Source organism: Alexandromys fortis, unplaced genomic scaffold (genome assembly GCF_014885135.2).
Source record: "Alexandromys fortis isolate MF-2015 unplaced genomic scaffold, M_Fortis_MF-2015_v1.1 scaffold_1, whole genome shotgun sequence".
In the NCBI taxonomy this organism is placed as follows: Eukaryota; Metazoa; Chordata; class Mammalia; order Rodentia; family Cricetidae; genus Alexandromys; species Alexandromys fortis.
This window is the reverse complement of record NW_026067927.1, coordinates 40,635,225-40,653,166: the sequence shown is the minus strand read 5'-3', so window position 1 is coordinate 40,653,166 and position 17,942 is coordinate 40,635,225. Positions and strand designations below refer to the sequence as shown.

The window sequence follows — 17,942 nt, the reverse complement described above, 5'->3', positions numbered from 1 at the left end:
CAATGTTGCCTCCATGCCCAAGTAGATCTTGCTTTGATCTAGGGAGCTTTGATCTAGGGAGGAAGAGGGAGAAGAAAGATCGGAAGAAAAGAAAGGAGGAATGACTGTAAATAAACAAAACTTTTATTGTGAAATTGAGCACATTAAATTACTATAACCAATGTATGCTTTTTATTTATTTATTTATTTATTTATTTATTTATTTATTTATTTGCTTGCTGGGTTTTGTTTAATTGATTGGTTACAGTCTTGCTGTGTTGCTCAGGCTGGACTAAAACTCGCTATGTAGCTCCAGCAGGCCGTGAACTCACACTCTCATGCCCTTCTGGGATTCCAGGTGTGCACCGCTCTGCCCAACTCATATTTTAAAACAAACTGCTTCTGCTTTTGAGGTCAGGAGTGACGGGGCAAACCTGTAATCCCAGTGCTCAGGACACTGAGACAGGAAGATTGGGACAAGATTGAGTACAACCTGAGCTATGGTAACAAATTCCAAACTAGCCTGGGCTATAGCGTGAGACTCTGTCTCGAAATACCAAATAGATATGGCTGAGTGAATAAAATAAGCTGCTCTTGACCTTCTTCAAAGCACTTCCATGGTTGGTTAACAGCTTTCCCTAATAAGTTTTCATCCCTCTGCTTTTCTTTATGGCTCTTATGCAATTTATACATGCCTTCATGGGAGACATGATGGCCATTTTCCTAGATAACCAGCATTCCTAGGGAATGTATTAGAGATTGTGGGGCAGGTTGTCAGCATCAGACACCAGCAAGGGCTCAACCGCAGTCTGCCCCAACTCTTCCCTCCAAATGGCCTTGTTCTTCAGACCCAGTTGTAAGTTCTGCAATGGGCTGCATTCCTGTTCTCAAATTTACGTACGAGGTCCCAACTGTCATTAATTCAGAATGTGCTTTTAAATATGGGCAAAAGGGTTAAAAAAAAGAAAGGCGAAGTGGGTACCTTTCGGCAGGTCCTGCCAAGATATGCCACTAAGCAAAAATCCCACCCACAACAGAGTTAGTACAAGAGGTTTATTGGGGCAGGGGATAGTGAAAGAGTGAAAGACTGTATAGGGGGCATGGCAGCATGGGCGAGGCAGGCAGATAGACAGACAGGGAGATGGAAGAAAGGAAAGGAAAGAAGAGGCAAGAGAGCAAGCTGTGACTGGCCAGCACTTTTAAGGGTGCCCATGTTACACAGCTGACAGTGGAAAGGCACCTGGTGACAGGTGGTGATGTAACTGCTTTGGTGTTGGAGGCAGGCTACTGCCACAGGAGGAACTGGCAATGGGGGGGACTTTGGAAAGGTCAAGTCAAGGTGAAACCATTAGTGTGGCCCTGATCTGGTATCCTCTTAAGAAGAGCACACACACACACACTCACACACACACACATACTCAACACACTCACACACATATGCACACATACACACACTCACACACACATACACAGACTCATACACACTCGCATATACATACTCACGCACACTCACACACATACACACTCAAATACACGCATGCACACACACATACACACAGACATACACACACTCACATATACACTCACACACACATACACACACTCACATACACGCGCGTGCGCGCGCGCACACACACACACACACACACACACGGGGAGGGGGAAACACCTCTAGAGGACACGGACAAGTCCCCACGCTCCACCCTTCTTTTTGAGACAGGCTCTCACGTATCTTCCGCTTCCCTTGAACTCTGTGTGTTAGAGGATGACCTTCCACCTCTACTGACCTCCTCTGGGCCTCCTGCTGGGATCACAGGCACACACCACTGACGCTGTACTGTAGATCAGAGCCAGGCTTCGAGCGCGCTAGGCAGGTACCCCCCCTCCACTGAGCCCTATCCCCAGCACCATGGGCTGCTTCTAGCTGTGAAGTGACCGTGAGATTCTTTTGCACACTGCAAACACCTCTGGGGCTTCCTCCTCTTCATCAGTGAGGCCCCATGGAACCTTTGGTTTCTGACACCGCAGGATTTGCTCCACTCCCTCCTTTCCAAACTGCTTGTCCTGGTTTTTCTATTCACACCACACCATGCTTTGTCGCTTGGCAATCCTGTTTCCCTTGTTTTTTTGTTCTTGCTGTTTAAATAATTCCATTAACATGTTCTGGTAACTCAGCTGTTCGTTTCCTCTGAATCAGCGCTTTAACAGACACATTCACCCTTAAACATTTCTTATCTACCCCTTTGGTCCTCAAATCCTTCGCTCTATCAGTTGGCTTAGCTGCTTGTGGTTATCTCTTTCACAGGGAAGAGGCTGGTATGGGGGTCGGGGCAGTCACTGTAGAGGAATTTCTGCTTTGAGCAAGAGCTCTTTCAGGAAAGCCTAAGGAGTTGCCTGATGCCAGATTCAACGGATGGCCACAGTCAAAGTGTGGTCGGTACAGTACAGCCACCAGCCCTGGGCAAGGTGGCATCCACCCTGAGTGGAGAGCCTCCCATTTGGGAGTTTTCCAGGTGTTAGAGCTAGTCATGAGGAGAAGGGAATAGACATGCTTAGGCCCAAAGAGTATGTGCGTGCGCACACGCCTGTGTACAGGGCAACAAATCTCCAGTCGCCAAAATACTCGGTGGGACAATCTTGCTGAGCCACAGACTTGGTCATGCCCCTGTGTGGTCTGTTGGCAGACCTGCTTCAAAAGTCTTTCTTCTTTGACGCCTTCAGTCTCCATCTGGCCTTGTCCTGAAATCTCCACGTTGGGAATTACTCCTCTGGGTATGTCCTGAAAAACCAAGTTAAGGGAGCACTACCTAGTAGCCTAACACCTCCACGCCAATTGCTTATCAGTCCAGACACAAGCCAGGGCTAAGCTGTTGTCTGGTAGCCTTGTCTGTCATTAACACCTCCGTGCCAAATGGGTTGTCAGACTGTGCGGCTCTGAAGCTGGTTTTTCTGGATGGCATGGGGCAGAAGCGATGTTAGAGAGCTGAAATAGCTATTAGATGAGAAATGCCCCTTTGCTGGAGTCCCAGAAATGCCAACATGTAACACACGAGGGGTCTCATCCAACCTCCCCCAGAATGCTCTTCAACAAGGTTAAGGACTTTTAACGTCCAGTGGATACAGGAGAGGTGCGGCCTTAGGAAACTGCGAAGGTTGATTCCAGAGGAAAGAAGAGGGCAGGCTGCTCTAGGAGCCAGTGTGTGTTCCTTCCCCAGTTTCTCACTCCCAGCACCAAAGGTTTGCTTCTTTCTGTATCACGATGCTGTCCTTGCTCAACTTCAAGTATTTGTCCTGAAGACAGTTTTTTTTTTTCGTGATTTTAAGGTCAGGACCTAAAAATATGAGCACAGATATTTCAGTTATATGGGTAATGGATTTTTTTTTTCACTAAGGTCAAATGCTGTGTGGCTGTGTCTCCCTTTCCATACTCCCAATGGAGATGATTTGACGGAAGGTCAGGGAGTGTTCCTCATGGCCTAGGCCTCTTCCAAGCCCTGTGCTGAAATCCGTTTTTGCCAATTGAATGCCAAAGAAATGTCCAGCATCACACAAACTGCTAACATCCAAGGCAGATTTGATCAGATTCAAAAGGAGCAAGCAGCCACACGTGCTACCAATGAGGCCTTCCTTTTAACTAGAACGTGACACCCTCATGAGGTCTCTGGGAATTCTCCCACCTAACAGCTTTTTCTAGAGGGCATCTAAATGTCCTTCCCACAGCTTTCTTTTCTTACCTCCTTTCTATTTTGTATTCTAGATCACGCTATTTGGAGATGCAGCTATTTTCCCGCGGTCCACACACAAGCATAGATGGAGAGGGGTCCTTAGATATGATGTCAAGGGAGAAGCTGGTTGGCTTTTTTGTTGTCTTGTGGGGAAAGAGTTCCTTCCTCTCTCTCCCTCCCTTCCATCTTTTTTCTTCTCTCCCTCCATTTCTTCCTCTCACCTTATCTACTTCTTTCCCTTTTCTTATTTCTCTCCCTTCCCTTCTCTTTCTCTCTTTCCTCTCTCCCATCCTTCCTTCCTCCATCCCCTTCCTTTCTTCTCTTCCTCTCTTCCTCCCCTTGTTTCCTTTTCCCTTCTCCTCCTGTCTCCCTCCCTCCCTTGCCTTTCTCTTCTTTTTCTTCTTTCTGTCTTTCTGTTTCCTTTCCTCCCTTCCTCACTTTCTTCTTTTCTTCAGTTATGACTCTGAATCCATTGTTTGGCTAACACTCATTTTAGTTCATTTTGACTAAAGTCAAGTTGGCAAGAAACCTATTCGTAGGCCAGCCTAATTTACAGGTTTGTCCATCATTCTGATGCTTAATTACCTAAAGCTCTTCAAGTGCAAGCATTCTGGGAACTCAAATGACCCTATTAAAGAACATCGCATAGGGAGGGATAAATGGTAACTCCCGGGGTTATTTAATAACCCGTGGGTTTGGGCATGTCCCCACAACACCTAATCACAATCAGCTAGAATGAAGAGCCTACAGGCCTAGGTTGGGGGCTGGAGGGTGACTTGGTGGTGGAGGTTTGTCTACACATGCACAAGGTTGGTCAGGTGGCTGTGATGGAAGACCAGCTAGTGAAGTCTTGATAGCTTTCCTCTCGAACCCTTTGCCTTTGCATTTATAATTCACCTTTATAATGTAGTCCCTTTAAAACATCATCTCCCAGCTATATGAGAAACAGGCTGTATCCAGCAGTTTAACAAATACATGCAACTCTTTCCTGAACAGGCCCTTGAAATTCAAGGGGAGAGGCCCCCTCAGGGCCAACCAGCACCTCCACCCCAAACCAATCATCGGAGGTTACCTGGTACGGGAAGGCAGCGTGGGTGGGATCATTTGGGTGGTATCCCCCAAAACCACAGTAATTGGAGGGGAAAGGAAGCAAATATCAATTAGGATCCCTCAGCCCTTCCCGGGCTTGGATTCCAAGGAGCCCCACCTTGGTGTCTTCAGAAGTAGTGGCTTTCCAGGTCAGCCAACAAAAAAAAACAAAACAACCAAGGCCCCCTCACCCCCATCCCAACCCAGCACCCACATAGGACTCCTTTCCCAGAAAACCTCTGTGATATGCCCAAGACCCTGATGTGTGCCTGGGAATTGTCAGCTGGATCGTTGACAGCTTCTCAGCGCTTTGTGGGAACGCGACCCGGGCGGGGGTAAGGTGCTGTCTTTGGAAGTCCCCCCCCCCTCAAAAACATACACATCCTTTGCAGGCTATGGGATACTAAAACGCACTTCCTCGCTCGCCCCCCATCCACGTTCTCCCCAACCCAGGATTCTGGAACCAGGGCCAAAAGGAGCGCAGCGGTTCTGGGAGGGGGGCGCCGGCTGGCGGCGAAGAGGGCTGAGGACCCCCCGCACTGAGGCCGCGGGGGGCGTGCAGGGGGCGGCCAGGGCTCGCCAGGGTTCGCCAGGCCGGGCGCCTCCCAGGACGGCGGGGAGGGCAGCCTGTTTACCCAGGAGGGCTACACTGATAGCACGTTTCTCCAGTTTACTTTGCCTTCCTTGGGTTTATTGTAAAGGGGTAAAGTTTTCGGATCCGTCACGTGACCCTGACAGGTCCTGCCTATGGCGCGGCAGACCACCCACGCCGAGGGCCATGGACCTGCTTAATAGAAACAGGCTTGTAATTGTGAGTCCGCGCCGCACTCTGCCGAAAGCCTGCGGCGGCCCCGCGCGCCGGGGTTTTTACACTTTCCGTTCCTTTTGTAAAGACGGAGGAGGAGGAGGAGAAGACGAAGACGAAGACCGGGAAAGAAACGGCGACAGGGCAGACAAAGAGACCCGCGGCGACAGGGCCCGGGGGAGACGAAGGGAGACAGGGAGAAGACAGAGCCACGCAGCACCAGTCAAGGGGGGTCCCGGAAAATTAATAAAAGGAATTGATGTGAACTTCACGGCCAGCGTCCGCGCCATTGGCAGCTGCGCTCCGGCCAGGGGCTGAGGCCGGCTATGGTGAGTGCGCGGTGCCCCCGGGGACGCCCCACGCCTAGTCCCGACCCCTAGGCTGGTGAGGAGGGTGGGTGGCCGGAAGGCTGCAGCTCCGGGGTGCAGGATCGGGGTCCGCATCCCCACGCTCGCCTGATACTCTCACGCCGGGACCCCTGCCCCCAGGCTGGCAGGGCAGCGAGGAGAGATGGCTGTGGCGCGCGGGGGGGGGGGGACGACTCCGGGGGAGTTCCCACGGAGGGGGTCGCCTGGGATCCTATTTGCACGCTTGGAAGGGTCGCCACCTTGGTTTCCGTTCCTCGAGCCGGGTGGTGACTACTGCCTGGCCAGCGCTGGCAGCGCGGTTGATGGAAGGGTTGGTGGCGGAGAGTGACAGCGCTGGGGGGCCGGCAGGGGGCTGCTCAAGGGAGCACGTGCGCCGCAGACGCTTTTCTGGGAGCAGGGGACGCCAACTGGAGGGGACCGGTGCACCCTCACGTAGGGCTGGCGGCAGCGCGCGCAGACACCTGGCTGAACGTGACACCTAGAGCGGAGAGAAGCGCCTTGTCAAAGCCGCCGGCTCCTCCCTGCTGCGGTTCGTAGGGAGAAAAGAGGCCAAGGGCGCTTTGAGTTCACCGCTGGGCATGGGTAGAGGAGAGGGGTGTGTGCTGACTCCTGAGCCTACGGAATCGGGCACTCTGGTGCCTGTCACCCATTAAAGAGGTGGGCGGGTGGCGCAGTGCCCAGAACGATGTGTGGGGCCTCAGGGGAGCCTCGAAGTTGGTTTTACTGACCCAGACCTTCATGAAATGAGTCGGTCCCAACACAGGAACCCTCCGGTTCCCAAAGACTGCTTTTGATGACACGTGGTATGTCTTCATGTATTTAAGTCCATGTTTAAAATCAGTTGTTTCTGATGTCAGTGTCTGTCTCATAAGGAATCTTGTTCATGAACTACCCCAGAGACCCGTGTTGTGTTGGACTGGGATGAGAGGATCATCTTCCCCTCTTATCCTTCCTTTCTCCCTTGGAACTAGGTAGAAGTACTGAAGACCCTCACTGGGTGCTTCTAAATAGTTAATAATTGAACCACTGAGTTCTTGAACCACAATAGTCATTTCTCATCGTTCTGTGTGTGTTCGAATTGTTTTTCCTTCTTCTTGGCTCCGGTACTTAAACATGCGATTAGTTGCCTCCACAAAGCAAGACAATGCTTTTTGGTGTCATCTTTTGTTACTGTAACTTATTATTTCTGGGTGGTTCCTCAGGATACATTGTTGCCTCAGGTGCATTGTGCCCTGTGCTGTAAAACAAGGGTCTTTCAATTGTGAATGTGTGTGTTCCAGTTGTCACCCAGCTTCCTTCCACCAGGCAATAAAATGACTTTGAATCCATGATCTTTTCAAATTAAAATGTTGAACCAAGGTGACACCAATAGACCCTGCCATTTTAATATACCAGTTAACTTTATTTTAAACTCATGGTGAGAAGTGTATCAAATTTCTGGCTATATATATTTTTTGTCATAGTCTGACAAGCCATTTGAACAGGAGTTAGCACCATTTGGAACTGTTTTGTGAGCAGAGATTTTTTTTAACAGATTGCTTTCAGTTGTCTACAGATAAGAAATTTGTAAAATAAATATGGATGAAAAATGCCCACCTTCCCCGTTCTGCCTCTCTCCCTCCCCCCACACCTTTTATTTTCTGCAGCCTCTGCCACAGTGTATAATGCCCCATTGAGACATGTAGGCGTGATGTGTAAACCGGATTAGGAGTATGAAAGAAAGACACAATAAGCTGGAATTGTTTTACTTCCCTTTCATTTCTCATGCCTATATCTCTAATAAATTTGCTCCAGCAGTGGGTCAAAGGGATCATGTTGCTCAGCTTCTTTTTCACGCAAGACCCAAAGGCAGGGAGCATTGAGACACACCGTGTGCTTTCTGCCACAGTCAGAGCATAGGGAGGTAGAGAGATGATGGGAGAGAGATGGAGGGGGAATGTGCTTGGGGTTTGAGTATTTCAGGAACACATCTCTATCAGAGTGGGGAAATGTAGCAAAGGAGATATTTAAAGAAGAGGGGGAGGAGTCCATGCTGAGTCTTCTGTCAAGTTCACTGAAGACTCTGCAGTTGGTGACATTCCTAGCAAAAGGAATCAGTAGCTTTTGGTACTGCATTTAAAGCTAATTCTTCAAGTATTTAAACCTGCAGTGATTGGCTCCGACTTTTCTGGGAGCTTCTGAGGATACCTCCCCTTGGTTACCCTCCCCACCCCCAGCCCACTGTAGGCTCCTGGGTCTGTGCTGTGGACCCTTTCATTTACTCCTTTGTGGAGTTGGGAGCAGCTTCCCATTAAAGGAGATCAGAGGTAATTAGCAGCATTATTTTGACAAGTTGGCTAGAGCAGTTCCCCTTCCTCCAGCCTGGGGGGCTGGTGGGGGGGAGTTAGTAAGGGCAGGAAGCTGGAGGTAGAGGGAAGAGAGGGGAGTCAGGCCCAATAGTTTTACACTCTGGTGACTTCAGGATCTTTCCTTCTCTCCTCCCTGAAACCGTTTAGGGTCATTTTCTGCCATCTCCCTGTACAGTCGGTATAAACACACAGTCTGCCAGTGAGCAAATAAGACATTTGTGGAGAGCCAAGAAAATGGGATAAGATGGGGGCAGATTGGCTCAAGGCTTAATTCTCATTCAAAATGCCTTTGAACTGCCCAGGCCCTAGCCTAACACTTGTGTCCTGTCCCATCCATACACTGAACGCCAAATCCTCCTCCCTGTCTCCATCCTACCCTTGTAACAGCCATACATAGAATATCACATCCCCTTCCTCACTGCATCCCATCCTTGCAACAAAAATATTGTAGGATTTTAGCATCATATTTGCAATTCTTTGAATTTCTGGAAAACTATTAAACTTGTTGTGGGAAAATTATGACCAAGCCTAGGGTCAAATGGCTGGAACACCTTTGCCCCTTTATTCATTTATCTGGATCATAAAGATCCACTTAGTTTCATCAGAGATGCCAGTGAAAAGTTAAACCTCAACAAGCCTGGCACCCATAGCTTTGCACCATTGGAACATTCCAACACAAAGGACAGATGTTTTATCTCAAGTGTCATCTTAGCACTCGGACAATCTGATGTCATTTTTGAGATGTGTGTGGCATGGCTGTGAATATCTGAAGCACTGGAACAGAGAGGGGAGGAGACAGTGAGAAAATCCAGAGCTTTGAAGGAATCCGTTATGGAAATCTACAGTCTTGGATCATGGTGGGGAGAAAAGAATGACAATTTCTGTTTTCATTTAAGCTTAAATTGGAAGAGGGGACGGCCACTCAACTCTAGCCTCACAGAGGCTGGCAACTTCTGTTTGTCAAGGCCTTAGGTTCTCAGTTATCTGGGGAGTCACCAGGCGGAAAGACCCTTAAAGGCATTGAACTGCCAGCAGACACCTTAGCAGGCCTGCCTCCTCCACTCTGCCCCTCAGGTCTGTGGAATCCTTGCGGTTAGCTGGAAGTTAACAAACCCGGTGTGGCTCAGCGGTCCCCTGCACAGGGCATGCATATTAAAGCCGACAAGGCTTACAAATGTAAATAAGGGTAGATTGATTAGGAACAACATTATCGCTGGGAATGTCACACTCACGGGCATCAGCAATGAGGCAAATTGGGGGCAGCCTCGGCCCTGACCACCCAAGTCGAGCAGCCTTTTTAGACTGGCTCCTCTTCCCTTTCTTAAAACGTTACAGAAACAAGGCCAATTAGATCCCCAAAGTAATTCATCTCTATGAAAAAAGCAGACCACAGGGGAAGTGGCGGGTGGGGGCTGGGGAGATTAAGATAGGGCTTGTTAGAGAGAGCCTGGGGATTGAGTCCTGAAACCTACTGGTAGAGTTTACAGGTCAGGACCATTGTCTGAGATGCTGAAAAGTTAACCTATCAAACAGCGGGCGAGGAGTTTGCTGAGCTCTGCAGACCTCAGGGTTCCATGTTCAAAACGTTTAAGAATTAAGTCAAACCGAGGGAAAAGCGTCCGAGTGGAAGAGGCTTTGCATAGCTATAGTTCCATTCTAGAATCCTAGAATCCAAACAGCTATATGTAATCGAAGAAGTAAAACCCGTGTGTGGGGGGGGGGAGGGGGGCAAATGCTTAGGAGTAAAATACTGTAAGGAATTTGAAAGATTACTTTCATAGGGCTATGTGGTTAACTGCCTGCCATACATATAGCCAGCTTCAAATTTAAAATCACGCTGACCTTTGAACTCGGGGTGTCACCCTCGAGTATTGAAAACAACCCAATTTCCGAGAGCAAGAGATATGAAAGCTAAAATAGTAATTCATACTTTTTTGCTTTATGCTGATAAGCTATCAGAGAAAAGGGTTTTACTCCAAGGCTTAGCAGCTCCGCTTCCAGCACTTTGCTCGCTCTTAAGGTAGTGTCCTTTCCCTCACCCTGCATGCCTTCCCTTAAGGATTTTTCAGCTGCACTTCCGAAAGTCAGTCGTTGGAAAATCACATGCTCCCTGGTGTTAGGAATTTTGAATTTCCGCGCTGGCCCAGCACCCAGGTCCTCTTCCTTATTCTGTGAGCACCCCCAAACACTTCTACTCGGTCACTGATCGCTCAGATTCACCACCCGGCTTCAGGAACCGCTCAGGTTTTGTGGGTTTGGGGTTCAGGGTGGTAAAGCGTCCTAAGGAAGTCCGGAAGGAGACGAGGCTGGAGGGTGGGTGGGCAGGCTCGGCAGCGGCGAGAGACTGCAACGCGGTGGGAGGGAAAGGCCCCCTGGGAGCCGCGTGCACTGCCCCAGCCTAGCCGCAGCCTGCGCCACTGAATGGAAGGGCCGAAGCGCAGCCATTGGCCGTCAGCAGGGAGGCCGTGCACGCATTGGGCAGCGCGAGGGGGCCGGGCCGCCTTCAGGAATGTACTACGGCGTGTCCGGCACGTCTGTCCGCGCTGGCCAGGCGCGCACACCGTTCGGGGCCCCGGAAGGCGGTGCGTACCGCGTTGAGGGATCAGGGCGCGCAGGCCCAGGGAGCCGACCAGGTTACCTGCTGTGCCTGCACCCGGCGCAGGCCCCAGACCAGAGCGCGCGTGCGCGTGCGCGCCAACGCGTGCGCGCGGACGGGCCTCTGGGTCTGGGTCACGTGGCGGACCAAGCTCCGCCTTCTCCCCCGCTCCTCCCCCTTTCCCTCCATCTGGGTTTCTTTCTTTTCTTTCTTCTTATTTTTTTTTTCAATGAACACACACCGTGTGCATCTTAAAGCCACACTGCCCCATTTCACGGCTTCTGTTGGCTTCTTACTACTCCGGTTCCCTCTACAGTTCAAGTGGGAAAAGAAAAATAATAGGATGTAGCAGAATTCAGAGTTTCTGGGTCTGGTGTCAACTGAGGGAGGAACTTAACTTGAAAACTTATTGGAGAATGGAATGTGCTTTCTTAAGTTTTTTTCCCCCCTTAAAGAGCGTAGTTGTGTAGACAGTTTAATTTGTCGCTGGTTCCAGGACTCCCCCCACCCCGAAGGTCGCATGTTTTTTGTTCAATGTAAAGCAAATCCCCGGGATGTCTTAGTGACACTAGACGCAATAGCAGTACAAATCCTCGCGATCTGCCCACAATTTGTTTCAAATGAATCCGACATCAAAGCCTTTATTCTCTCCTACGTCATACTATTAAATATTACAGGATGCATACCGAGTTTTATTTTTTAAAAGCCTAAAATTGACTTTATGTAAGAATATGACTAATTAAAAAAGAAAACATGAAAAAAAAAAGAATATGACTAATTAAAGGGGGCTCCAGATGAAACCCAAATAATCAGGAAATCTCTCAATTTCATTTCTCTGGGCTCCTGAAAAAATGTTATATATATATATATATTTGTCAAATAAAAAAAAAGCCTCGACTTCTACGAGACTATGTGTCTGGGTTCTCTTTACAAACTCTTTCAAATTGGACTGTGCTGTTGTGTATTTTTTTTTTGCGGGGGGGGTGCCAGGGGATTTTTAAAAAGGTGGCTTTTCCCAACATCCTTGCTCTCTTTAGATTTCCATTTTGTTTATCTTAATACGAGGCGTTGTTCCCTGCGAGAGTCTAAGTCTTGCCTTTGGTTATAAAAGAAAAGAGGAGAAAAAAAAATTGGCACACACTGGCGCACTATCCACCACCCTGTCATTATTGGTGCAGGCCTGGGAATTCAAGGCGGACCTCCCAGTATTTGCTGCAGCTTGAGGCCAAAGAGCCTCTAAAAGGGTTTTCTTTGAGGAATCTCAGAAATTGTTTAAGCGCTTAAAAAAATATTACATATCCCCCGTGTCTATTGCGAGGCAAATGCTCCTGTATGTGTGAGCGTGTGCGTGTGTGTTTGCGCGCGCGCTCGCAAAAGCCGTCTCACAAAAAGAAGACACTGTTGAAAAGAAAAGAAATAAGAAAGAAAGGAGGGGGAGCATTCCTTAATGGAAGTATTGCATGAGAGAAGGTTGGCGCTGAGCGAGTCCCCCCCCCCCCCAGCCGGGGATGCACACACGGGGGTTGCCTACCTGGGTGGTCTCTCTACTTTGGTGAGCTGTTGCTAAGCAGCTAATAATAGTCATGTTTGCTGAGTAATTTCTGCCCTCCGCGAGCCAATCGCGTCGCAGAAACCCAAGCCATCTGACAGCCCCGGGGGCGGGAGTTCCAGCCTTTTTCTCTTTCGCTCGCTCTCTCCCCCTCCACCCCCTCCCCTCCTCCTCCTCTTTCTCCAAATGGAGAGAGTTCTTTTTTTTCTTCTTCCATCTCATCTATTGAGTCAAGGAGCTGCTGCGGCCGCTGCCCGCTGCACACACACAGAGCGGAGTCCCCAGGTCCCGGGAGCAAGAGAGGCGCGCGGCGCGGGGGCAGAATGGTCCAGCGGGTCGGTGAGGAGAACAAGAAAGCAAAGTCCGGGACCGAGCAGCCACCGCGAACCCAGCAGTCCGAGAACGAGCAGCCGCTTCAGAAGCCGCCACCGCCAACCCCAGCCGCAGCAGCAGCAGCAGCACCACCACCACCAACAGCAGCAGCAGCAGCGGGAACAGTGGGAGCAGCGGCTGCTCCGGCCCGGCATCGCTGAGACCCGCCGGGCACCGTCGCGTCGCCGGCAGCGGGCGCCGAGGAAGCCAGCGCGAGTGGCAGGGGTCTGCGCGCGCCTTCTGCCGTGAAGGGGTCGCGGCGCGGGGCGGGGACATCTGGGGGGACTTGGGGACCGCGAGGCGCGCCCTGGAAGCGCCGGCTCTCGCCCTCCCGCGAGCTGGATGTGGGCAGCGGCGGCCACAGAGACCTCGGGACCCACGCGCAATGTGGCAATGGAAGGGGCAGGGTCTGAGTCCCCGGCAGCGGCCACGGCCGCAGCACCCGCAGCGCCCGCCGTGTGAGCGGCAGCAGCGGGTCTGTCACCCGGAGCCGGAGTCCCCGGCGGCCAGCAGCGTCCTCGCCAGCCGAGCGCCCAGGCGCGCCCGGAGCCCGCGGCGGCGGCAACATGGCCTCGGCTGGTAACGCCGCCGGGGCCCTGGGCAGGCAGGCTGGCGGCGGCGGGAGGCGCAGACGGACCGGGGGACCTCACCGCGCCGTTCCGGACCGGGACTATCTGCACCGGCCCAGCTACTGCGACGCCGCCTTCGCTCTGGAGCAGATTTCCAAGGTGCACGTCTGTTCCCTCCTCCCTCTCCACTCTTCCCTCTTCTTCCTCTTTGGGATCCCTGCCACACACGCACACAGACACCCTCCTGAAAAAGCAGAAGACAAGTGAAGGTTGAAAATTTCAAACCCTCCCTCCGGACTTCGGAGGAAAGGGCTGTCTGAGGTCCGCAGGGGGTGGAGGGGTGCGTGCGTGCGTGTGTGTGCGTGTGTGGTGTGTGCGCGCGCACACGCCCTCCCTGGTGTGCCTTTTCCGGAGCTTTGGAAACCGTCCTGAGTGGACCACCTCCAGGGCGGCTGCGGTGCAGCGCTGCCCCGGGCCCCAGCGCCGTTCACCCGAGCCCCTACCCTCGGTTGCAGCCTTAAACCTCCGCGTTGCCACATTTCTTAACCTCTTCGAGGGGGAGGCGGAGTGGAGAGAGGCGGAGAGAGGCAGAGGGGAGGGAGCCAAAGTAAAGGTGGTTTCCTTTTTTGGCAGCCGGTTCTGCTTTCGTTGAGCTTGAAATCTCTGCTTCCTTAAAAATTATTCTCGGGAGAGGACGTCCCCTCTCTTCCAGGTTTTGGGCCGCCTCTTCTCCCAGCCTGCCTGAGAGAGGGGCAGTTGTAAACAAGTTGCCACCTTAAATCTTTGGTGCTGGTGTGCAGAACGACCGGGTTCATTGTGTTTACGAGGCTGGCTGAAATGTGTGGAATCCGGGGAAGGCGAGCACCTAGCCTGGGGCCGGCCGGGGCCCTGGCCAGCGCCAGGGCTCCGCCGACCCGAGAGCTGCCTGCGCCCTGCCCGGACCCCCGCCGGCGTCGGCTTGGGCCTCTTCCCCGTATACTCGGCTATTTTTTTTTTTTCTTAAAAGATCTCACCAGGAGGGAGTGGGAGAGGAGGGAAAGATCCTTGTGGCCGCCCTCTTCCGAGCACAAATAGTGTAAGTTGCAGATGGCTGCCGCACTTTCTAACTGAGCCCCGCGTCGTCTTCCAAGGCCGTGGCAAAGTGTGTGGAGCGAGCTCTGGCTGCCGGGCTCACCACGTGGACCCCCGCGTGCAGCAACGCCAGGCCGGGGGCCAGATGGGCCACGGTCGCTGTATATTGTCCCTAAGTGCGCTTGCGTTCTTCACCCGCCTTCCGGCGTACCGGAGGAGGCCCACGGCTGGAGCAGGACTTGGGGCAAGGGGGGTCGTGGCCTGGTGATTTAAGTGTTGGACTTCTCTGCCCTCCCTCTCCCGGACCGGGATACTAGTGCCTGCCTGCCGTTGGCGACTCCTCTGTTAGCCTCTCTCCCCAGCACGCCAAGTCTCATTCAGGGATAGTGCACAGGCCACGCGTGGGGACGCCCCGTGGTCCCTAGAGTGCAGTTCCCACGCTGCAGCCTCGCTGATTTACAACCTAGTCCCCCCCATGCCCCCAGGGCTCCCTCTGACCGGTCCAGGTTCCAGCCCCGAGGGCAAGTCCCTGCGCCACGGCCGCCCACGCCCCCCACTGCTGGGGTGGGGGGTCCCCAGGCGGGTGTGCGCGGATAGCGACTCCCCGGCGTTCACTCCTCCCTTCTGCTTCGTCCCCAGGGGAAGGCTACTGGCCGGAAAGCGCCGCTGTGGCTGAGAGCGAAGTTTCAGAGACTCTTATTTAAACTGGGTTGTTACATTCAAAAGAACTGCGGCAAGTTTTTGGTTGTGGGTCTCCTCATATTTGGGGCCTTCGCTGTAGGATTAAAGGCAGCTAATCTCGAGACCAACGTGGAGGAGCTGTGGGTGGAAGGTAAGAGACCCGGCGCCGCTGGCGCGTCCTTCGTCTTCCTTCCCTGTATTTGATAAAGATATTTGCCAGCCTGCACCTAGAGCCTCGCTGTGGCCAGTGGAGCCCCTGCCCGCACCAGGGGCGACTGTTTATTGTTTGCATGCCTGGCCTGAAGCCAGGCCCTCCCGACAAAGGCCGCGCTGTAATCTACTCGGGGCGCTGCGCCTTGCTAGGTGTGGTGGGAGAGAGTGGCGGGGGCGCGAGGCCCCTGCGCGGGACGGACCACTCGGCAGGGCCGAGGGGGGGGTCCCCAAGGTCCGCCACAGCCGCCCGCCTGGCTTTGACCAGGGTGCCAGCGGCCCGAGGAAGGCCTCTCGGATCTGGGCTCCTGGGCTCGGCTTTCCTCCCCCCCCCCCCACCCACCGCGTCTGCCCAGAAAGAAGAGGGGGTGGAGGGCAAGGCCACCCCTCTAGCTGCAGGGAGTGTGCGCGCCCCCGGGGCGCGCGGGGGGCGGGCGCCGCGCGGGCCTGCGGAGGCGGCCGCGTGTGTGGTCCTGTTTTTTGGACAGCTTTCAACTCTGGGGGAAAAAAACATTTGTCTCAAGGTACAAAAAAAAAAGGGGGGGGCGGTGGGGGGGTTGAAAAAAATAGTAAAGCCCAAACTGGAACGCGTGTTTGCAAAATAGATTAATGTTTCCTCGCGGGTGGGGGCTTTTTAAATGGAATTATTTTGGGGGAAGACTGCGTTTGGCAGGCACGCAAGAAAGAAATTTTTTTTTTTAAAAGAATGCAGGTTTGATAGGAGGGGCCACGGGAGCTCCCCCTGGGGTTTGTGTGCCGGTCTTTTTTATCCACGTTCCTCGATTTGGGGGGTTGCGGACCTGCTTTAGAAAAGGACTTCTAAATTGAAACTAGGTTCGCTGTTTTCCCCCACCCCACCACTATGGACGATTTTAGGCCCTTTGTGATTACAGGCTTTCTTTTCCCTTTTTTTCTTCGTTGGTCGTTTCTCAGTCATCTCTTTGAAAACTACCAATCCCTTGTTTGAAAACATTTTAGCCTCCGGCATACACTGCTTTGGGCATCTGAGTAGTTGGGCAGATGTTTCAACCCCAGATAACTGGCGCATGTCTACTGTAAGCCACCCAGGATAAAATTTGGAAACCGGAGTTAATGAGCAATTCCTCAGGATGGTATTGGAAACTAACCTTCCAGAATATCCACCTTTCGGTATTCTGCAAACTAATGGAGTATTTAGTTGAAAAGTGACAATTAAAATAATAGTTGAAAAGTAACAACGCATTCCTGCCTTAAGTATCTTGGTTAATGAATACAAAGGTGTCCTTTGGATTGATTCCATTACGTAATTTACGCCACTTTGCTTCCTTGTCACTGGTAGTTCAGGGACTAGTTTTATTGAGCACCCACTTAGTCCCCTAGCAACAAGTTTCCTAAGTTTCTGTACTGTCTATGCTGTTCCAAGCACTGTGTTGGGAGACACTGCCCAGAGATCTGTGCTTCAGACTTCTGGAATTCAATGTACTTTCACCGAGTTTAGGTTTACACTTGGACTGGTCCATGAACGTTTAATTAGGAGAAAAAAGGCCTTAGTGATGTCTTGAGGCAGACAGGAGTACTGGAGAGGCTAGCAAGAGGATGCTGTAGTAGGAAGAGGCCACTGTCGACAAGACCCCCCGGAAAGGGAAGTTAAGGTCCTAGGTGCAGGAACTGACCAGCAGGGCTGTAGAACTAGAGCTAGTGGTTCCACAGTTGACTTTTTCCACACCGATGACCATGTGCGATTTGGTTTTTAGTAGTCGGAGTAGTTGTTTCAAGAATGACATGAGATTTGTGAAGACGGACTGCAGGGTTCAGTGGGAAGGTGGTCAGTAAGGGGGCACACCCTGGCCTGCTTTGGGCATCTTGAACGCCCCCTCTCCCTCCACACACACACACACACACACACAGACACTAGTACAGACCATACTGCGGCCCGATCATGCTAGGCAAACCCTCCTCCACATCCCCAACTCCAGGCTCAGGGGTCTTAGCTCCTTTCTGCATTGGCATTTTAGTATGGCCCATTGGTTCCTGGGAACACTTAACACCTACATTTTGAGCAACCACCATACTCCAGGTAGTATGTATTTCTTTTTATAAGTCTTGGAACTCAATAAAGTACCTATACATATATGTATATAATGTTTCTTACAACAGCTGTCCCTTTTTTCAAGTGACAGCTTTTCCAATAACGACCATAAATGGTCATCTGCATTTCTATTCATGTTCTCTTTGCCTGGCGTTCATTGATTTCCGCTGTTTAGTCTGATATTGACTTGGTCTCGTTCATTCATTTATTCATTCTTGCCTTCTACAAGAAGCAAGTTTCATAAATTAAACTGGACAAGGGGAACCCAATGTCACAGTAACCTGAGGTCTTGTTTATGCTGTATGGAATTTAGTGTTCTCCTGTGGGTCTTGGCTTTGAGGAGTAAATTTCCGGTGGTGATGGGTGACAGTGGAGGTCAGAGAGTCACAGTGTGAGCAGCAGGCCCAAGCTGAGGTTCATCTTTGCTCCAGTCCCTTCTTTATCGCTGTCAGTGAAGCATGCTGTTGCTTGATGCTTTCTTCAGGTTCTGGGTGTGATTACAGGAGCCACCA

The 17,942-nt window shown here is 51.7% G+C and overlaps 1 protein-coding gene across 5 annotated transcripts in view; it reads left to right on the top strand.

Moving 5' to 3' along the window:
• Positions 1-5,556: 5,556 nt before the first annotated feature.
• Ptch1 (patched 1) overlaps positions 5,557-17,942 on the top strand; it is a 65,767-nt gene continuing 53,381 nt past the window's right edge. The window contains exons 1-2 of one of the 5 annotated variants that reach the window (XM_050143848.1): positions 5,557-5,769; positions 15,111-15,303. In XM_050143848.1, the coding sequence (XP_049999805.1) occupies positions 5,572-5,769; positions 15,111-15,303 (391 nt within the window). In that variant the 5' untranslated portion in view covers positions 5,557-5,571. Of the gene's footprint in view, positions 5,928-13,125; positions 13,560-14,243; positions 14,476-15,110; positions 15,304-17,942 lie in introns of those variants that run through there. The other 4 variants (XM_050143845.1, XM_050143844.1, XM_050143846.1 and 1 more) reach the window with 4 other exon arrangements.